This window comes from Papio anubis, chromosome 14 (assembly GCF_008728515.1).
Source record: "Papio anubis isolate 15944 chromosome 14, Panubis1.0, whole genome shotgun sequence".
Classification (NCBI taxonomy): domain Eukaryota; kingdom Metazoa; phylum Chordata; class Mammalia; order Primates; family Cercopithecidae; genus Papio; species Papio anubis.
This window is the reverse complement of record NC_044989.1, coordinates 97,752,234-97,775,703: the sequence shown is the minus strand read 5'-3', so window position 1 is coordinate 97,775,703 and position 23,470 is coordinate 97,752,234. Positions and strand designations below refer to the sequence as shown.

Genomic DNA, 23,470 nt, shown 5'->3' with positions numbered 1-23,470 from the left:
TATTATTTTTATTGGTGAAAAAGTAAAGTGCTATAACTAAAAAGGAAGTCGTCATTGGCAGGTATAGAATTTCATTTCAAGGTAGTTTAATTTTTGCCCAGTTTCTTAAATTATATTGAAACAAAATAAACTACCTATTGTTCGTACTCACTGAACCATGATGGTGCTACTGATAACCTTGGAAGATCTAACAGGAGGAAAAGCAGGTAGCCTCTAACAAAATTAGTAGTGTATATGGTGTTATGCTGAAAGGACTTTAAATGCAGACTAAATATTTAGCAAATAGACCTTAATGCTGTTACCCTTAACTCCTGTTTCATAAATCTTTCACAGGTTACTGCCAAATGTTGATCAGTGTGTACAAATTATTTTTGGCTGTAAGAGTATACATAACTGTTAGGAGGAATCTGTCAGATGGAAACTTGAGCTGAGTGAGTCTTGTTTTTTAGTGTAAAGAAAATTTGGTGTGTATGGAAACTGAAGCACTAAGCCCATGAGTGAGTAACAGAGGCAGCAGGAACAGTTTTCCTTATTGACCCCAAGACTAAAGAACAACCAGGTGAGGAGGGCAGCAAGTGCCCATCTAACTTTATAGACCTTGTAACACCTCCTTGTGCTAGAGTGGACGTGGGGTAGCAGTGATTGCTAACCTGTTCAGTGAAGTTTCTTAATCCTGTCATGTGCACCATCAAAAATTCTTTTACTCCAAATCATACTGTAAACACCAAAAAGTTGAGGACCAGTGATATTTGCATTTTCCTTTTCCAATGAAGCATGTAGTTGTTATAAAGTTTAGTTTGGAGACCTTTCAGTTATATTAAATATTATGAATACAGACTTGCACTTGCATTTCCTAATGTCTTTATTTGGGAATTAAAAGTTAAGTTCTACATTACTATACAATTTCAGGAAAAATGCCAGCAAATTGATATATAGCACTGCTGAAGTCTACCAATTACTTTTTAATTGGTATTATAGACCTCGTTCTGAAACCAGAATGTTTTATTCTCCTAAGTGTGAATATGCTATATGAAGTTTCTCTAATTGATTTGCTGTGCCCATTCCATTTGATGTATCATTTTTCACAATATTTCATAATTTGTGCTCACTTCTAATGAACAGAGTCGTTAGGACAGGCATGTCTAAGTACAACTGACAGCTAACATTAGGTGCCAGATGCAGTTTATAAAGCTATGTAGAACTGTAGAGAACAGTTTAAATAAATTAGCACCTGTACATTAGTCTCACTTGCTGGTAATTTATAAGCGAATCAGTAGAGATGACATTTAGGTAAGTCATTGATCAAGTTAACAGCTGCAAACCCACTGCCCAGCTGGGATGCCTAATTAATAGAGATTGCATTCCTGACCCAGTGCTTCTGGGTGGAGTCTGCAATCCTTTTATACTTTGCCTTAAGCCTAAGAATATACTCAAATACTTTGCTTTCATCTTAGGGAACTGTTGAATATCAGTATTCTAGTTAAAACCTAAAAATGGAAGAAATGTGTTTACTAATGAGGATTACCTTATTCCATTTCTTATTTGGATTAAATTTTTAAAATGTACATTCTTACCTTTTCTGTCTTTTCTCTCAGCACTTTTTTGTTTTGGATTCATATTAAGTATAGATGACATGCTGTAGTTCAATGGCCATTATTACCAGCTTTGTTGTAGAAATCCCCTATTCGGAGACCACTTGGTTGTTAATATTCTGTCTTGTAACAATAGATATGTTTGTTAATTTAGATCAATAACAATACAATACAGACTTTAACCTTGTAACCATTTAATGAAGTTTAAAAAACCTTGCTGAAATACATCTCAGTAACGTTAGTACAGTGCTGAGTTGCACGATTAAAATTAATTGACAGTAAATAAAATGAAATTGATAGTAAACAAAATGAAAATTTACTTCCTCAGTTGCACCAACCACATGACACTGGGCATAGTATCCACATAGGCTACTGGCTATCATTTTGGACAGCACAGGTTACAGAGTATTTCCATTATCAGAGGAAGTTCTGCTGGACGTGTTAGGATTGCTCCTTCATTTCTTCCCATATAAGAATTTGTAATTTTTGCCTTGTGTTACTTACAGGAAAGAGAATACTTGGAAGTATAAGTAATATTGGTTTACAGTTTCTCTTTTGTCTTTCATTGAAACAGTTAAAAACATCTGAAGAATTGGCTTTGTAAACAGTTCAAAAATACTACAAAAGAGAAAAAAGAAATTTAGAAGTATAGAACATGGTTGCTTTTATCTGAATAAAACAGCAATGGACAAGGTGCCATGGCACATGCTGTAGTCTCAGCTTCTTGGGAGTCTGAGGCAGGAGGATTTCTTGAGCCCAGGAGTCAAGGCTGTAGTGCGCCATGATCACTTCTGTGAATAGCCACTGCTCTTCTGGTCAACATAGTAAGACCCAATCTCTAAAAAACAAACAAAAATTTATTAAAATAGGCACAAATTGTAGAAGAACAAAAGGTTTATATGACTTTCATATGTATATACATACGTATTTATGTATTAATATGTATATTGCATGGATGTTGGAACCAGAATTGAGAAACATCAAAACACCCTAGTCTAATAGCAACAGCAGTCAATACTAATTTGTGTACTTTTTCTTATGAAAAATTTCATTCAGACAGAAAAAGAGAAATTCTACAATGCATACCCATATGACTGTCACCTGGATTAACTTCTTAACATTTTGCTGTATTTGCTTCAACTTTATGTTTTTTTGGCTGCACTATTTTATTTTAAAGTAAAATACAATTACAAACATCATGATGCTTCCCTCCTAAATATATCTTCAAAAAATTAGGACATTTGCCTGTATAACCACAATATCATTATCACACCTAAGAAAATTAATCTGAATATAGTCTGTAGCAGGAGGTGGAAAATTTTGTCTATGAGTTTGTATTTACATTTCCCTAGTTGTCTATAAAAGAGTTTTTATAGTTGGTTCTCTCAAGCGCCCTGCAATCCATTTGGTTGTTGATTTATTCTTTGAGTATCTGCTATGTTCTAATTCTGGAGTGAGAAATTATTGACTAAGACAAGGTCTTTTGCCTTCAAAAACACACCTGCAGACATGACCAAGGTAAAATCAAAGATTTGGTAACAGCGCATGGGAGAAAAAAGAACTGGTAGAAAGCAAAATAAGTTATTTGAGGAACAGTTTTGGATGTGCTGTTTGGATACGTAAATGGAAAAATCCCTAAGGAAGTTGACAAATAGTTTAGAACTACAGAAATAGATTTGGTCTCTCTCCCTACATAAATTTGCTTGAAAGGAAGAGAATCAAAGATGGAACTCTGAGGAAACAGCACTTAAGGGATGAACAGAGGTGTGTTTAGGAGACATCAAGAGGAAACTTGCAGAGAGGTCGGAGGGGAATGTGGCTACAAGAAGGAAGGGAGCCAGCAGCCTCGTGCGGATGAGACCTGAAAGAAGGCCACAGGATTTGAAAAAAGGCCTCAGTGACCCCTGACAAAGTAATTGCAGGACCAGAATTATGGTTAGGCCAGATTGAAATCTGGGGAGGAAAGCAGTGGGTACTTAGGGGAGTGGGTGATTGCTTCTCAGGACAGGAATGCGAGTGAGAATTGAGTTGTTTATGGGCCTGGATGCCACCAGGAGCACAGTCTTGTTTAGATGGGTGCTTCACATGATCCTTGAGGTTGTTCACAAATGTGGCATCATTGGTATGGAAGGGAGAAAGGTGGGCCTCACCCCTTCATGAGTGCTGTGAGCAATGTGGAGGCTGAAGGCAGTGACAAGGATGGGGAGGGAATGGAATGGCCAGATGGTGTGGACCTTGAAAGAGGCTCGTTCTCTGTTTGACTGAGGTGGCACCAAGAGGAGTAATGGAGAGCCCAGTGGAATAGGGAGGACTTCCAGATAAGGCTGCATTTGATCTATGATCTTGAAAGATCTTGAAAGACAAACAGCAATATGTTAAGTGGAGAAGAACAACAGCAGTATTCCAGGCAGACAAAACAATTTGCAAAGGCATTTGTTTAGAAAGCAATAAATGACTGGATGACTGGTAAAAAGAGACAGATGCAAAGTATCACTGAAAAGAGTAGATGACCACTCCCCTTTGTACCGTCTGTGTAACCTGTAAATATTTCTCTCATAGGTCCTGTGTGTATTATTTTATCATGCCGTGTTGTTTTTATGTGTACTATTACAGCAGCCCCTGTATTTGAGACTATGTGTGCATCTGTCTCCACTGATAGAATGAGGTCAGGAGCCATATCTTAATATGTATCTTTCTAAACTAGCAGAGTACCTAGAACTCAGGTGGGATAAATATTTGTTGAGTAAAATTTATTTAGGTAAATAATCTATTTCTTTAAGCACATTTGGCTTTTTATCCTAATTTTACTACTAAATAGCTGGATGTCCTTGATGTCAGTGAAAAAGCGAATCTGTTACCTGAGAGAAGATTGGTTCCCTGGTATGAACAAAGGAGCGTATGTTATGAAATTAAATTTCAGAAGGTTCAGGTTCTGGCTTTGCCATTTATTTCAGTGTAAGCTACTTAACTGCTACTTCTTGGTCTGTAAAGTAGAGCTCATGAATGCATGCTATTTTATGTCATAAAATAATATGGGAAATAATGTGTTTTACATAAACTGAACATTTTTGTATAGTTAATTAATATGTATTGAATGACTACTGTGTTGTATTTTTACAAATACCTTTGTAAATCCTCACAACAACTAGATAAAGTTGATATCCTCGCACATCAGAATCACTGGGAGTGGTAGTATTTGAAAAGTCTTATTATGGTTATAAGACACAATAAGGATTATGTTATTACTTACACTTTCATCATGTTTTCATGTTCACCGCTTCCTTTCTTTTGAACTCTGCAGTGTTTAGTGAAAGTAAAGATTTTCCTGTTTTATAGCACATAATACTCTGCCCAAAACATATCTGTAAGGCTGTTCAACTCAGTACTAACACTCAAGATTGTCTTGTTATGTGTATTTGCTGTTTATCTCAAAAGGATATTCATCTACTTGTGTTTTAACAACTGTGGTAACTGAAAGTTAAGCAGACACAGAAAGCAACACAATTTTTTTTTCGTAATAGCCAGGTAGTCCTTTGTTTGCTTCAGAATTTGTAAAAAAAAAAAAAAAAAAAAAAACAGAGAAAAAGAAAAAGAAAAAATTCTGCATAGAATGCCCATAGGAGATAAATGGAAGTAATAGGTTAGGTTGTGTTAGTACTGTTCCACACATACTAAACAGATGGCAGATCGCGTGCCGGGAATATGCCTTTTCTGTTTTGTGTGTTTTGTTATTTGGTTTAAAAACAACTGGCCTATTTTATTTCCTATTCCCTCTTTTGTTCGTTTTTCTTTCATCTTTTGTTTTTCATTGTTTTCATCGAATGTGCAATATTGCTTTTTATCTGACATGATATCTTTTGCTTTGTGGACCTTTTCACAGTATTTGGTATAGTACCTAATATAGTGAAGGATTATAATTTAGTAAGTGTGTATTAATTTCCTTTTAGCTGAGAAAAAGTTTTAAAGGCAAAACCACATTTTCCGATACTTTCAAAAGACTTCTAGCAAATTCTTTGTTGGCTTATTTCGTCTTTTTAAAAGAGAGATTGCCCGTAAGCCCTAGACATCCTTTGCAATCGATGCTTTCTTTTCAGTTTCCACCCATTAGCTTCCTCCTGACTTTTCTGTCTTAGTCTTCGTGACAAATCCAGCTGTAGGTTGCAATTCTTCAATTTTCGTTTCCCTCTAGGATTCTATTCTTTGGTCACGTAAGTTAACAGTAATTTTCATATTTGGAAATGATGCCAATGACAGTTTGAAACTTGATTGAATTGTCTCCTTTGTGGTTACAGTGTGTTCACTCTAAGTTGAAGAATTGTGCTTAGTCTTCCACGCCGTCTAGTGTTCTGATCCAGGCCCTGGCTTCAGTGGTCCCTTTGCTAAGAAGCCAACCAGCCTTGGGCTGCCCTGTATGACTGAGAACGAGGCCTGAGGTCTAGATGGGCCACAAGTGCTGTAGGCTACTGTTGGCTTTACTGAGACAGGTTGCGTTTGGGAAAATCTTATTTATTTTTAAATATTTTTAAATTTTTAACATTTTTTCCCACCTTTAGATTTTGAAACTTTTCAAATTTCCAGAAAACTTCAATATTCATTGAATAAATATAAACACATACCCCCATCACCTAGATTTGCCAGATTTTAACATTTCGCCACATTTTCTTTGTCTCTTTGTATATGTAAAACATTTTTTATTGAAAATTGCACATAAACTTAGCCCCGAAATATATCAATATGTATAGGTACATTCTTCATACCGTTCTAAATGCGTACATTCCTCATACCATTATCTCCCACAATATCATTATCACATCTGATAGAATGATAATAATTCTATATGCCACATATATAATCTTCGTGAACATTTCCTCAGTTTTCCCCAGAATGTCTTTATAGCTGACTAGTTGTTTTGTAGAATCCAGGCCACTTGTCTTGTACAATTGTGTCACATCCTGGCTTTCTGCTTGCTTTCTCATGATCAGATTTAGAATGTATAAAGGATACTACTTAGGTGATATCGTATACTTCTCATTGCATCCACAAAGTCTAAGAGGTACATAGTCAGTTTGTCCTGCTGTGACTGATCCCTCTAGTGGTGACCACTAGACCTCTTTATTGTAGAAGTAGCCTTTTCCCTTTGTAACCAATCCATAGGGTAATATTTTGAGTTCATGTGAATTTGCCATTCTTCAGTAACCTTTCAGCCAGTGGCTTTAGCATTTGTTGGTGATCCTTGCCTGAAATTGATGGTTAATTTGGAAGTTGTAAAATGGTGATTTTCTACTTCTGTCATTACTTTTATTTTTATAACATATTGTTCTGTAAAGTAGTTTTCTTTTTCTTCTTGCCCCTCCTCCCAAGTGTGCGTGTGTGTGTATGTGTAGGTATGTGCGTGCACATGAACGTGCATGTCACATATTGAGTGTGTTGTGAAGCATTATCATTATTCTTTTATTTTTAGAGACAGGGTCTTGCTCTACCACCCAGGCTGTAGTGTAGTGACGCTGTCATAGCTCACTGCAGACTTGAACCCCTGGGCTCAAGCATTCCTCTCGCTTCAGCTTCCTAAGTAGCTGGGACTACAGTCATGTGCCACCACACTTCTAAAAATTTTTTTTGTAGAGCTGGGATCTCACTGTCTCTAAAAAGGGATCAGACTCATTTTGTGCTTTGTCTGCCTTATGCCTAGAATCAGCCATTTCTCCAAGGTACTTGGTTCCTTATACTGGGATGTATGTAGAAACCAGTTGATCCTCCCACTGCTCCTAAAGTTCCATTGCTTTATGCTTTTTCAGGGGACAGAACTAGGAAATAATATTTTTTGAATATTACAAGAAACAGTTTTTAAGATAAGAGTTTATATTACTTAACATTATAGGGTTTTCCCTTTTACATTTGGATCTCTTCTATAATAAAATATTGGTCTCCATAAAATTAATATATTTACTTATTTGCTTTATGCTGCAGTATACATAAAATATTTCAGAATTATAATATCCATGTTCTGACTGGCCATAAGCCTGCCAAGTAAAGATGAAGATTTCTTTGCAATTATTTTGTTGTTGTTATTTGTTTCTGGTTATATTTTTAATTTCTTTATAAACATGATTCTTTAATATATAAAACATTTATATGCTTCAGAGCTTAACTATATGAGGGATGCCCACAGGAGTTTGCCCTCATCCCTGTGCCCCTCCCTCTACTCTCACCCAGCCCTTGAGAAATGATTTTTATTGGTTTCTACTTATCTTTTTTTGTGTTTATGTTGCAAAAAGAAGCTTATGCGTATTTTCCCCCTATACTTACATGCCTTTTCTTTTTCTATTTCTTACACCAAAGCAGCGTTCTAGGTACATTTCTTTTGTATCTTGGCTTTTCTCTGTTTTACAGCTCTATAGTACTAGATTGCACAGATGTGCCCTCATTTATTCAACCAACCTCTTATGTATGGGGATTTGGTTGTTTTCAGTATTTTGTTCTCATAAATCAGTGAATAACGCGTGCTTATATTCTTTTGTATTCATAGGGGTGTATCTTCTGGGTAAATTCATCGAGTCAGATGGCTAGGGAAATATGTATGTCATTTTGTTAGAAAGCTCCCACCTTCCCACTGAAGAGGTTATAGCACTTGGTTGGCATTCCCACCAGCAAGGTGGCAGGGTGTTTTTTATAGCCTCACCAATGGTTCCCACCAGCAAGGTGGCAGGGTGTTTTTTATAGCCTCACCAATGGTGTGCTGTCAGACTTTTGAACTTTTGCTAGTCCTGTTAGATAAAAAGTGTTCTCTCAGTGGTTTTAATTGCACTTATCTTGTTATGAGCCATATATTTCTTTTAAAAATATAATTTAATTGGTCAATCTTTTTTTTTTTTTTTTTTTGAGACCAAGTTTTGCCCTGTAGCCCAGGCTGGAGTGCAATGGGGTGATCTTGGCTCACTGCAACCTCCACCTTCCAGGTTCAAACGATTCTCGTGCCTCAGCCTCCTAAGTAGCTGGGATTACAGGTGCCCGCCACCATGCCCAGCTAATTTTTGTATTTTTAGTAGAGACGGGGTTTCACCATGTTGGCTAGGCTGGTCTCGAATTCCTGACCTGGTGATACACTCGCCTCGGCCTCCCAAAGTGCTGGGATTACAGATGTGAGCCACCAAGCCTGGCCTGTCAATCTTTTTTTAAAAATTACTTATAAATTTTGAGTCATAGTTATGAAAGACTCTCCTGTTTCTTAGTTATAAAGGAATTCGCCCGTGTCGTATGTATTTGTTTTTATTTTGTATGTGTAGCCCTCTCACTCATTTGGAGTTTACTCTGCTATGTGATGTGAGGTTTGGATTTCAGTTGTATCTTTTTTTCCCAAATGGCAATCAGTCGCAGTATCACTTATTAAGGCTCATGTGCGTAATCCCAATACTGGTAGGCCAAGGCCAGAGGATCATTTGAGCTCAGGAGTTCAAGACCAGCCTGAGCAACATGGTAAGACCCTCGTCTCTTAAAAAAAAAAAAAAAAAAAAGAAAAAGAAAAAAAAAATTAGCTGGGTGTGGTAGTGCAAGCCTATAGCCCCAGCTACTCCTGAGGCTGGGGTGGGAAGACTGCTTGAGCCTGGGAGGTCAAGGCTGCAGTAAGCATGATTGTGCCACTGCACTCCGGCCTCAGCGACAGAGTGAGGTCCTGTCTCTAATAAAAGAAAAAGTCTACCTTTTTTCCCTGCAGCGAAGGAAGGGGGTGGCTGGAGAGGGACCTAGTTAAAACAAAAAAGTTTGCTAAAGGGGCACACTGATGTTTGATCAAAGTTTTTTATTTGTTTGTTTATTTTGCACTTGAGCCTGCGTGACAAAGCATGTTGCCCAGGCTGGTTTATAACACCTGGCCTCATCCACCCACGTCAGTCTCCCTCAGCACTGGGATTACCGGCGTGAGCCACCGTGCCTGACCTAGGTTTTTTGTTTTGTTTGAAGTGTAATTTTGTTCTGAAAAAAGCTGAATGAGAGAATGAAGCTTGACCCAGAGACACAATTAGGCTTCCTAATATGACTGAATTTATACCTCCAAATTATAGACCTCTCCTGTCGGGGGCAAAGTCTGATCCAACACATTTACTATGTGGGCGGGCAGAGAAGGCCCACTCAGAACAGGCTCTCTAAACGAGCAGAAGTGTATTTAAATGCACTACCGGGTCCCAGGCCGTGGACTCTTCCTCTGGCACTGTTCAACAAGAAGGAAAGTGTACATTTTGTTGTTAATGGTGAGGCAGGGTATTGGAGAAGACACTATACAGGCTTAAGCTATTGTTCTCAGCTGGGAGGCAGTGCTGCTCCCTAGGATGTAGGGGCATTTGGAAAGGTGTGGGGGTGAGATTTATCACGAGCACTGGGTATTACTGGTGTCAACTGGAAAAAAGCCAGGAATATTCAATGACCTGCAGTATGGGAGAAGGGTGCCTATGATGGAGCTGTCACACCCACAATGCCAGCAGCATCCCTATTGAAAAACAGACATGGAAGAAGAACTTGTTTGGAAAGAGTGTAGTTTAAAAACTCTGGAAAAAGTTGAAAGACCATCTGAAGACATCAGGGGTGTCATAGTGGGTGAGACTTAGAGCCTGCTCTTTGCAGCCTGCTCTTTGATATGTGCACGACCAGCTGGGAGCTGGAACAATTGCTCTTAAGCACATTTCCACAGAAGCTGGACAGGAGCATCTCTAAGTGATCCTTTAAAAATAAAAGAGAGATTATTTGTGCTTTCATATTCAAGGAATGACACATTTAAAGCTCACACTTGAAAATTGTCAATAACCAGTTTAATCGTTAAAATTTTTTCTTTTTGGATGAATGTGTAGTAATTTTATCATCCCATTGAAACAATTATGCAATAAGATAATGCTTTGAAACTCTAATTCAATGTTCAGCCTTTAGAAAGCACTCTATAACTATTAGTTCTAACCTTTTTTATGTAACAGTTGTTAACTAACCTTTGTGTATATTTTCAGAGAGCTATTGCTTACCTTTTCCCAAGTGGTTTGTTTGAGAAACGAGCCAGGCCAATAATGAAGGTAGTTATTTTAATTACTATTTTAAAAATTTCACTTTTATATGTTACGATAATTATCTAATACATTATTAATTTATTTTACAGCATCCTGAACAGATTTTTCCAAAACAAAGAGGTAAGTTGGTTCAAGAATGAGATCAGCCGGGCGCGGTGGCTCACGCCTGTAATCCCTGCACTTTGGGAGGCCGAGGCGGGCGGATCACGAGGTCAGGAGATCGAGACCATCCTGGCTAACACGGTGAAACCCCGTCTCTACTAAAACACAAAAAATTAGCCGGGCGCGGTGGCAGGCGCCTGTAGTCCCAGCTACTTGGGAGGCTGAGGCAGGAGAATGGCGCGGACCCGGGAGGCGGAGCTTGCAGTGAGCCGAGATCGTGCCACTGCACTCCAGCCTGGGCGACAGAGTGAAGACTCCGCCTCAAAAAAAAAAAAAAAAAAAAAAAAAAAAGAATGAGATCAACAGTTTTTTCTTTACCGTAGTTCCGTGTCAGGTTATGTATCAGCAGTTGCTCACATATTGTAGGGTGGCCCTCCTGTGTCATGGTAGTTGTGAAGTAGGTCAGAAAATTTTGTAACTAACAATGAATGAGTGAAGTTTGCAAACCATATCTTTTAAATTAAATACTAAAATTAGAGGGGGTTAGAGCTTATGACTATACGAATGTCACTAATTATTTGCTTTCCAACATGTCCTTTTGAGGGAGAGTTTGGTACAGAGCTGCTGGCAACTAATTCAACTTCTGTTTCTAAGAAAATTTAAAACTTTCCTTGATTTTGGAAGCACATTTTCACTGACTATAGATTTTCTTTTCTGTTCTCTCAATACTTTAATGATGTAATTCCATTGGCTTGTCTTACATGCTTCTAGTGAGCAGTTAGCCATCTTCTCATTGTGTCTCCTGTTTTCTCTGGCTTCTATTAAGATGTTCTCTTTGTCTTTTAAATGTGTAAAAAAAAAATCTTGAAAAAAATACACAGCAAGCTTTAAGGTTGCCAAGAAATTGATTAATATATTTACTATACATTAGAAGCCTCTTATCCAGTGAGGACCAGTAGTTCTCTGTTAACTTAAAAAGTATTAAAGCTAGAAATCATTTCTTTAAAAAAACACTCAAAATGTAACTTGCTTACCCATCAAGCTTTTGCTGTGACCCTAGAGGTTTGGTGGTTGTGTGTCTGCTCCTCCCCGCAGCTTTTATATAACTATGCCGCTGATGCATCATCGCAGTCTTTCACTTTTGATTTTCTTGCAGTGGAGCAGTGAACTTACACTTCCTAAGAAATCTGAGTGCAGAGTATTTTTGTATTTCTATAAATTCTTCCCATCAACCTCACTGAAGTTGGCATGACTTTTTTTTTTTTTAGCAACTTGCCTTTCTAGAGCATTCAACCTAGTTTTCCTAGAAGTAGGAACTTTATGTTTGCACTCATATTTCATTTATTTATGTAATACTTAATTCATGTATTTATAGAAATAAGTACAACTGCAATAAAGTAGGCTTGGGAGTAAACACAACTACTAGTAAGCATGAAACTCAGCGGCAAAAATGTGTGGATCTACTTGAGAACAGCTGGGTGGCCACAGGTGCTCAATGTGCAGGCCGCTTTATCAGTGTGTTTAGAATTAAATAAAAATTGGTAAGATAGCAGATATTTCCATAGAAGACTTATTTATTTTGCAGTGGTATTTCTGCTAAGTCCTATTTTCATTCAAAGCTAGGAATTTATTCTCTCACTCGAGTTCACTCTTGGAAATGATAACTTTTAGTTTGAATCTTGTTATAAATGTTTTGAATCTTTTTATAAATATGCTCTATCATTGGCATTTCCTCGATTCTTAGACATAGTTGATTATAAATTATACCATCAATCTAACAATAGCTTTTGGGGAAATAATAAATGAAGACTATGTTAAAAGTGCACATCACTTTTGCAGATACAACTCAAGTGTTACAGAAATAAAACTATGCACAGGGCACAGTAACTTATATTAAACACCTAGTAACTTTTCAGTAAATGTTTGTAATGACAGTGATTTTTTTCTTCTTCTTCTTTACTAACTCTTATATTTTTTTAACCTCTCAGGCTCCCCACCTATTTCTCTGTCTCTCTCTTCGTTCTTTATATCTCTGCTAGTTGCATCTCTTCTTATACATCTGCCCCCTAAGACTGGTTTGTTCTTTCAAATTGTACCAGCTTCTCAGTATTAGAAGTTTATTGTTATTAGCAGCCAGGTTGTAACAACTGAAACTTCTATATATCCCTGCAAAATGCCCATGTATTATTTTGAAAATATGTCACTTCTGGTAGGATTATCTTAAGTTGTAGTTTACTATATGTAGCTATATGTAAACAGTACTCCTTGAGAATTAGTAAAATATTTTTTGTTGCTTATGTACCTACCTCCCAATTTTGTTGTATTTCGTAAATAAAGGATAAACTGATTTTTTTGTATGCTAAAAAAGTACCAGTGAATTTTAGATTTGGGTAGATTATGACACTTATAGCGTACTAATACTTTACTTATTAAAAGATGGAAGCTTCTAGATTGAGTTAACATAAAAGTCTTGCTCTTTATGATTTAAAGCAAGTGATAAAAATATTAGGTGAAACAAAGATAACTACTGGGTCAACAGGAGCAAAGAGTAGCACCTCATATTAGACAAAATGGAATTCAAGGAGTGTGAATAATACTTCAATGAAACAAGAATGTTAATTTATGTTGATAAAACCTTATCTCCATTGAGTAGATTTGATGACCACAAACCTTTTTGCACCAACATTTAGCATTGAAATATTTAAAGCAAAAGCTGTTTAACTAAGGCTCTAACGAATTTGAATAACACAGCATGATTTTATAGTTACAGATACAAAGAATACATTTTCTATGCAGAGGCCTATGGACTATTACTAGAATTATGATGTAATTGGCCATAAAGAAAACCTAACGAATTCGAAGTAGTAAAAATCATATCGTTAGATTTTTCTGAGTTAAAATCAGTAAAACCATATTACTGTTGAATTAAAGAGAAAATCAAAATTGAGGTTACAGACATGACAATGAAAACAGTTCCTATTAAATCCTATGGAATATGGACATTGTATTATACAGAGACAAGCATATATTTGTTAGAAATTAAGAAAGAATGAATATAAATGAACTGAATTTTCAGTTCAGGAAGCCAGAAAAAGGAAAATCGAATAGAGGAGCGTAGCAAAGAAATTTAAAAGAAGGGGTATGATAAACAAAACCATGTCATCCTTTGAAAAAGCTAGTGAAGTCAATCAACTTCTGGCAAATCTGGCCAGGGAAAAAAGAGAAAACGTAAGAGGGCAATATTAAGAATTGTAAATAATAATATTCAGAGGGTAATTTTAAAGTATACAATTGTTATGGGTAACTTTCTTCTAACTTGAAAAATCTCTCAAGTAAGAATTGTTAGCGTTTATTGAAACAGAGTAGACCAGGCATAATTCTAAGTGCTTCGTATGTGTTAACTTACACTCTTCACAATAGGTTTATTAAGTAGATACTGTAATTTCCCCCACTGCACAAATGTAGGAATGAAAAGCACATGTAGTTTAACTTACCAAGGACATAACAGCCAGGAAATAGTTGAGCCAGAATGTAAAGAGGCCCAGGCAGTTGTGGCACACACATATATGTATGACCACCAGACTCAACTGACTCTCAGTCATGTAGTTGAAAGAATAATATAATTGCCACAGATGTCTTAATCAGGAGAGTATTGGTTAAACTGGTGGTCCCCAACCTTTTTGGCACTAGGGACCAGTTTTGTGAAGGACGATTTCACGGACCAGGGGTTGGGGGATGGTTTCGGGATGATTCAAGCTCATTACATTTATTGTGAGCTTTATTTCTATTATTACATTGTAAGATTCAATGAAATAATTATACAACTCACTATAATGTAGAATCAGTGTGAGGCCTGGGCTTGTTTTTATGCAACTACATGGCCCCATGTGGGGGTGATGGGAGACAGTGACGGATCATCAGGCCTTAGATTCTCATAAGGAACACGCAACATAGATCTCTTGCGTGTGCTGTTCACAATAGGGTTTGCGCTCCTATGAGAATCTAATGGCACCGTTGATCTGACAGGATGTGGCGCTCAGGCGGTAATGTGAGCAATGGGGAACGTCTATAAATACAGATGAAGCTATGCTGGTCTGTGGCCTAGGGGCTGGGGACGCTTGCTATAGAACCAAGTGCTCTTATTGTGAAACACTCACTCTGGTCCCAGTTGACCAGTCATGACAGCAAATAAAAATCAGTAGGAAAAAAAAAAAAATCAGTAGAACCTGGTACCTGTCCGTGGTCCAGGGGTTGGGTACCCCTGTGTTAATCTAAAAGCTGCAGAAGTTATCAAAGGGCACCAAAGGTCTAATGAAAGAAGCCCAGGCCCAGAAGGTTTTGTCAGGAAGTTCTGACATACTTTGAAGGAGGATGTAACTATTGTTATCATTTAAACTGTTATAGAGCAGAAGAAAAGAATGAAACTTCCAAATTCCCTTCAGAGGCTCACACAATTATCAAATCTGGACACAAATTTCATGAAAAAGAAACCTATAGTCTATTGTCACCAAATCAAACACTAGCAAACCAAGTAAACTTTATATTAAGAGATATACCAGAGGGCCTTTTTTCTCTCCGGGAAAATAAAAATGATTTATCTAGTTCTCTGTGTTGAGTCAAGATTAAAACATTTCAATAAATAAAAGTTAACAAAATTGAGCATTAATTTTTTTGGTAAAAACACAAACTAGAAATAAAAAGAAACTTTCTAGTTTGAGAAAGCCTATCATGACAAACAGAAACACATCAAATTTAAAATATATCAATAGATCCTGGTTCAGGAATAAGACAGGTACGTGCATACTCACCTTTGTTATTTGGCATTGTTTTGGAAGTTTTAACTAGCATGGTTAAAAAAAAGTGTGGCTTGAAAAGGAAAAAAGTATGAATTAGAAAACTGAAAGAAATTAGGAAAATTGATGATTATTCACAGATGTTATGACTGCCTGCTTAGAAAATGGAAAACCTACACTAAAAACTGTATTAGAATTTCACTAGACTACCATTATTTGGGTCCCTGAATTCAAAACATTTAAACCATGAATTGTTCTAAAAATTTACAAAATGATACCCTCTTATACAAGCAGGCCACAGTGTAGTTACAGGGTGAAATGCTGATCCTGCAGAGATCATATGAGCATCCTGTCAGTTCATGACTCTGTGGCGGCCACATCTACACACAAAGAAATCAGTATGGGATGGCATGTAATGATGATCTAAGTAACATGATGGTCTTATTGGTAGCAAATGAATTGCAATCTTTCACTTCCTTTATGTATTTTGGCAGACAAGAACTGTTTTAAAAACACTGAATTCCAACTATACGAATACATATCTACATATTCATACAGACACATTCGTATGTATATGCATGCATGTACTGCCTTTTCTCAATTCATTTAATGGTATGCTGAAAAATAGGCTGTATAAAGAAGATAACAGAGTTTGGTCAAGACTTTAAAAATTATTGTGTGTTTTTGGAGTTAAGAAATTCAAACTCTAGAACAGAAATAAAGTGGCTAGTTGAAGAATATACATACAGCTTTCAATACTTTTAAAGTAACAGATATTATGTCCTTAAATCACAAAAACTAAAGGACAGAGATGATAAATTATTTATGTTGAAGTTAAAAATTTCTCTTTGACAAAGACACCAGAAAATTTGAAATGTGCCGGAGGCCTGATACCTAGAATAAATTACTCATAAATTAACAAAAACAGCTTACTAGAGAAATGAGCAAAGGAAAATAAGCAATTCATAAATGGAAAAAATTAAACTACCAGTAAACATTTGAAAATATCAGAGGTCAGAAATAACATCTTGTAAAACAATAATGAGAGGCAATTATCACCCATCAGATTGGAAATTGTAAATATTGTATCAGCAACAAATTGGAAAGAGTCTAAATGTTCATCACAGGGTGGCTAAATAAACTCATGCTGTGGAATAATATATAGGCCGTAAAAAGAGTGAGATAGAGCTAGTTGTGCTAGTAGAGGTGTAACATTGTTGAGTTGAAAAAGCAAGTAAAAATGGTGTATGTAGCATAAATACAGTTTAATACCACTTTTATCTTTAAAAGACCCACACAGACAATCCTATTTCATGCAGGCATACATACGTAAATGCACAGAGAGTCCAGAACAATAAGCTCCCGCCTTGCTCTGGCAAAAGAATTTTAACATATGATCTGGGAAGTATGTGTTACTTGTGTAAAGTTACTTTTGTATTATAGATAACTGAATAGGGGAGGGCAGTATCAAGAGAAACAGAAACTAAAATACACAAATAAGACTTGCAAAATATATGAGATTTATATGGAGAATTATGATACTCAGTTAAAGATCAGAAGTGAAAATCTGAATAGTTGGAAAACTTCCATGGTTCTCTAAGGGAAGACAATATTCCAAAATTGCTGCTTTCTAAATTATTGATAAATTGAATATAATTTTACTTAAAGTTTTGGTACAGCTTTTGGGAGAAACTTGTCAAGTCTAATTGTGCAAGAAGCAGTGGTTAAAAAATTTTTTTTAAGTAATGAAGGGAGCTCATCATACCTGGTATCAAAACCCAGCAAAAAGCTCTGCTAATTAAAATGGCGGTTACTGACGCAGAGTAGACAGACCAATGAGCAGAGTACTGGCAGCATATGTTTGTGCCTTACTTAGTTAATTCTAGGACTTTTTTTTTTCCTCAAATTTTAATGTCTGACAGCAGGAAACACTTTACAATTTTTGTGAATATGATACATATCGTGGTTTGACAGTATTTTTTCTCTTTCTTTGTGATATATAGGATACATGATGCGGCATCTTAAAATCTATGATACCGTAGGTTCAGTGAAGTCAAGAGTGTGTGTGTGTGTGTGTGTGTGTGTGTGTATACACATTCACATATGTAATGAAATCAATCCCATGATATGAGACTCAACTCAAGCATATCTCCAAGCTTACCAGTAGAGTCTTGTCTGCAGCCATGATGTTTGTCTTTTTTTTTATCACTTTCTGACAGACTAACTATACAGTGAAAATCAATTACATAAGAAAAGAAAAATATTAGAAAATATGCTGGATTTGATTCATGAAGTCTATGACAATGATTTTGGAAAAGTGCTGAAATCATCCATAAGCCATTAGCAAATAAGAATTTGGTTTTTCAAGCTAAGTAGCCAAGCAAGACTTTCTTTTCAACATTTATTATGAAAATGTGGTCTTTGTTTCAGAAGAAAGACATCCTCCTTTATAATATAGGTGGTATTTCAATAGAAAAGCCTGTCCTATTCAAAAAACTGTAGAGAGATAATGACTCTTTGCTGGACAAAATAGTTCTTGGATTTCTGCCTCACAAACATAAATTCCAATAGATTAAATATTTGAACATGAAAATAAATAAAAATTCCAGAAGAAATACAAGAAAATAATTTTAGAGAGCCCAAAGCCTTAAAGCATGTTTCCTCAGTGGGGGCAAAGATTGGTTCACGGGGGTGGGGAAACCTAGCTGTTACAATGGTTTGTGGCCCTCCAGTGGGCCACAGTATACATCAGCAGATGTGTAGTGTGCCTGTGGTATTAACATTTCATGGGGGGGCTGCAATTAGGGAGAAAATGCCTATAAAGGATTCCTTCATGGGATGAATCATGAAAAAAACAAGTCACACTGCCATAGAGGAAAAGCGACAGATTTGACTATTTACATATTTTAAACTTCTCAATTATGAAAGGTAACGTAAGTAAAAGTAAAAGGCAAGTGACGGCCTGGGGGAAAATAGTTTACAACTTCTGTAATGGACCAAGGAGTATAATCTGCTTCAGAGAAGCATCTCAACAGAGATAGCATGGGCAGAGGACACAGAGTTAGCATTTGTCTTGTTTCTTAGACTAACACCACTTCTCAGTTTGCTTGGTGGTGGTTAGTTAGATGTGAATGGTCATGTGTATTCCAGAAGGAATTGCACCCAACACCTTTTTGAGGCCCTTCTGTTGTCGATGTTTTACACTCGGAGGTGGATGACCACAGGGTTGAAACAAATGATGTAGCATAGAAAAATACATTTGTTAGTTTTCATCTTTGTTTGCCTGTTTTAGATTCTCTGAATGTACTGCGTTGTTTACTTTATCAGTTTTCCCTTCTAAAAATATGGGAGGGCATTATGTGTATAGCCAAGCCTAAATTTTTTTATTCTAACAAGATGATTTTGGCTATTTTATAAGCTTTTATTTGAAACAAATTACAGAAATTCTCATAATTAATATTTAGTAATTTTTAAATTAAATGTAAACATTGTTTTATGTTAATGGTATGAAATATTAAATATCCTAAATATTTGCATATAAATATGCTAAACTAAATATCAAAATTCTAAATGTTGGTGATTTTTGTATTTTTTGTTAATTATAAATGTGTCTCCTAACTGTGGTTAAATGCAGCTATTTGGTCTGTCTCTGTGTATATTTTTATTTGTTTTCATCTGGCTATTTTATCAGCAATCCAGTGGGGAGAAGATGGCCGTCCATTTCACTATCTCTTCTATACTGGCAAACAGTCATACTATTCATTAATGCATGTAAGTATATTGCATTTATGATCAATAATACAAGCTGTAAGCTACAAAACTAGTTATACTGGATACTGTTCTCAGCTTCAGAATTTACCTAGTATTTTATAATGGGCAAAAATAAGACTTCTAGAGGTAAGACAGTGTGTTGATGAAATGATTTATATTAATTCATTTTGCTAAAGGTAAACTTTATAGAATTTATATCAGAATGGTTTGTCTTTAAAATGCTTTTACTTACAAATTGAAATCATGTTGGAAGATAGATGTTCAGCTCAATTATATAGTGTGTGCATGTGCTTCCAGGGTATGGAAGGAGGAGGCCAAGTGTATGATGCTGTCAGGGGCTCTGAGGCATTTGCCTTGAAAAAGAATCAAATGGTTACTTCTCATTTGTTTTTTATTATTTATACACAATTTTTGCCTTTCATAGATTAATGCAGTGGACGAGCCTAGAATTTGGGCCCCGAAACAACCTAAGAAATGATTTTATTACAGTTTGACTTCCAACTGCATTTAGGGTGCTGTGAACAATTTTCGTTTTGTTTTCAGAGCTATAAGTATCTGATAGTGTGCAAATTTGGAAGAGTTCCCCAGAATTGCTGTGGAAAAAAAGGCCGGATGCCAATATTCTGTTTTTATTTTTAGAACATGATATCAAGTTCTATTTTACTCGTTATATGATTTTTTTTAAAGTTTCAGAAATATTTATTGGGCTTCCCCCATCTACAGTCAGATTGCAGTGGCTTGAATCAGTGCACACATTTACTCTGCTTTTAAGAATTATCTGCTGTTTATTTGTGCTCCACAAACCCAAAGGACAAAATTCCCACTTGTCAGGTACATTTATTTCTTGGGGAAAAAAAAGAAAACCTTCTTTTCGCTTTTTGTTGACCTTGGGCAAATGAGCTTCTTGCCCTGGCAGAAATGAAATGAATGATAAATGTAGAGTGTGTCTTTGCTGAGTAATGGAGCTGCGGCTGGGGCTCCGGCTCGTAGAGGTTCTCTCCCGCACAGCCCGAGGCTGCCCGAGGACCCCTGCTGTTCATTTAAATAGGTATGTCAAATCTGCCTCCAAACGCCGCCGGTTTGATCTGTGGTAATATTTGTGAAGGTTCCATATGGACTTGAGCCCCCTGCAGTGCTAAGAAATAATGTACAACGCTTCATGGTGCAGACGCAAATTTTCTCTGAAAAGGGATGCAATGCTGCGTTTTAGCTGTCGGAGGGGATGATGGAGCTGACGCGCTAGGCCTGTCAACTTGTTACACGGATGGGTTGCACGCAGCGAAGCTGTGGAAAATCTGTGCCTTTTAACTTTTCTACTTAATCACGGTTGTAGCATTGCCTTTAGACTGTATGCTACATTAATTCTCTTCCTGCCTTCTGCCTTTCATTCCAAGTTTCACGGAAAAAAGTAAAGCATGCAGGTCTTGTAGAGGAGCCTTATCAAACAGCTGTCATCTGACATGCCATTTGCATTTGTTTCGGCTGAAACTGAGCAACCCAAGGGCAAGATATTTTGTTGCATTCCATCATAATGAGGAAATTACACATCCTATAAGAGACCTAACTTTTTTTTTTTTAAGTTTGTTTTTATGTTTTAAAAAGTATTGTTCAAGAAACTGATCAGTTTCTAAGTGGATAAAATGTTACCATACTCTCTGACTAAAATGTCAAATGATATCTGATTAATAAACATTCTTTGTTTTTGAGTAATTTAAGTTTTGTTATGGATCAATAGAAGAGTCCTTTGGACTTTTCTATTTTAGTGCAATGCAGTAATTTCTAAATGTATGCCCTATGCATACATTTCAGCATTATGTATAGCAGGTGTTATTAATTACAACTGCAGTCACACCAGCCTAGTTTCCCAGATAACACATATCACGATCACCTGCCAGAGATACTGAGACTTTGAAATAGTGACGAAATGTTCATCATTCACCCTACAGAAGCGTTTTTGTAGCAGCCAGGCACTGCGTAGAAAGTCCAGCTATAACACTAGGAGCCATCTCGCCTGTCTGCACTCTCTTTGTTCTGCCTGGTCTTGATGGTGAGGGGAGCCGTCCCCTTCCCACCGTGAGTGATCACAGGACGGCCGTCCCCACTGCGGCACGGGAGGTCGCCCCTGAAGACTGTGGCAAGCTCTAAAGACTTGGAAATGAATCCTTGTTGCTACCATTTATTTTCGTTGATAGAATTTTTTCCCTATGTGACAGGGTAACAGACACTAAGCCAAACTGTTTTTCCCACGTCGTTGCCCAACTGTAATTGTGTGAGGCCCGGATGCCATTGGCCAGGAGTTGTGACAGGAAAACACATCTAGAGCCTGCATGCAGTTGGCGTGAGGAGACCCTTCTAATGCCGATTAACCTTTCTTATCCTCCTTAAAGATGCCAAATCTTCTTTTGAGTATTTGGTGACTGTTTGCATACGAAGCATATATATTACGTTATAGCGGTTAATAAAAGATGGTGCTGATGCACCTTGCAGTTAAGATCAGTGTATGATGCTTTAGTGGGTCCTGTTTCCAGTTGACCTGTATTTAGTCTGTCCACTTTCTGTGGAGAAATGGGGAGGTTTTTGAGGAAAAATGGCCATGAAATATAAGATACAGTTTATTGTTCCTGCCCAGAAATGAAGCGTGATAGGAAAGTATAAAGTGAAGGGGGATGTGCTGATCCGTGATGTTCTCACGTTTTGGAAACGTGCCACACTCCACAGGTTCACTTGCAGGGCACTTGGGCCCCCATTTTCCTATGGATATAATGATCCGCATGTCTTCAGGTTCCTGGGAAAGTCGATTAAAAACTCATTTATTTTACACTAATAAGATGTATGTATATAATGAAAAAAGTATAAAACCATAGTAACAAATAATTTCTTAATAAAAAGTAATTTAAGAAGAAATAAGAAACTTCCTGAGTTTCTGAAAGCATCATTGAGTACCATGAAGGGATCCCCTGCATGGTGGCACTGGCTTGGCTGGCTTTTTCGCCAAAAATGGATGGCTTCCCATTTCCTTAATGTCCATTTAACTAGTAGAACTTGTTTGCTTTTCTGACATGATTTAGGGTTTTAGGTTTCAAGAAAGAGAGAAAGAATAAAGTTTCCTGAAACAATTGAGCAAAGGTGTAAAGGAGAGGGAAGAATGTTAAAGAGGATATAGATGTCTGTGTAAAAAATAAAATGCTATACAGCAAGATAACCGAGTTGTGGCTAGCCTAGGTGAAGACTGTGGGGATTGGAGAAAGGACTAGGCTAGAGAGTGGGCTGCCCGTTGGATCCAAGGCTGTAAACCCCACCAGTGTTACCCCCTTTCCCACAGCAGCTTGGGCCTGTCCAGGACAACCAAGCTGGTGACAAAGGCCGCAGCCTTGGTGGTCATGGTTCAATTTCTGAAGGTCCTTTAATTTGAAGAAAAAAACATTTACCAATATGTATGTTTCTGGAAAAAAAAAATTAAAATTCACTCACTAAAAGTAAGTTGAAAATCCTTTAAAACTCATAATGGGAGGGGATTATTTAACTCTGAAGTGGTAACCCTTTTGTAAAACGTGACCCATTAAGTCAAGGCATGTCTGTAACCCAGCTCTTCCCAAAGTGCTTTCTGCAGAATACAAACTGTGAAATATTCTTCAAGAAAGAGGCTCTGAAGTGTTCGTTTAGGAATGTTACATATTGTGTACTGGGGAACTCTAACAAGGAGACACTTAGTAGAACCCAAGCTCTGTGAAGTCCTTAAGTAAAGAAACACATTACTTTCACACTCTGCTGCTCAAACCGAGTGGACTGTAGAACACTTTCTACTCCAAACCCCTTTTGATGTCCCACGAGACCAGTGCTTGGGGAGGACCGTAGTACAGAATATTGAAAACTCTATACATTGTCATTGTAGGCATTACTCGCATTAGATAAATACATTTTCTCAAAAGAGAGGTTAATAAAGTCCCAGTTTTAAGACTGATATCAGCCCCAATACCTTAAGCATTTATTGACGTTTTACAAAAGCTCCCCTCATCTCAGTCTTTAAGAAAAGGAAGGTATGCAACTCTAAACACTGCACTAGGAACTTAGCATTGTGTAGAAACTTCATTTATGTTTTAGAACCAGTTTTACAGTAAGCAATTCAATATTTTCAAACTTTTTCTTTAAACTGAAGGAGTTACATAGC

General features: G+C 36.9%; 1 protein-coding gene across 2 annotated transcripts in view; it reads left to right on the top strand.

Moving 5' to 3' along the window:
* MRPS9 (mitochondrial ribosomal protein S9) overlaps window positions 1-23,470 on the top strand; it is a 56,846-nt gene that overhangs the window by 17,761 nt on the left and 15,615 nt on the right. For both annotated transcript variants that reach the window (XM_031655408.1, XM_031655407.1), the window contains exons 3-5: window positions 10,580-10,642; window positions 10,726-10,756; window positions 19,223-19,302. In XM_031655408.1, coding sequence (XP_031511268.1) covers window positions 10,580-10,642; window positions 10,726-10,756; window positions 19,223-19,302 — 174 coding nt within the window. The remainder of the gene's footprint in view (window positions 1-10,579; window positions 10,643-10,725; window positions 10,757-19,222; window positions 19,303-23,470) is intronic.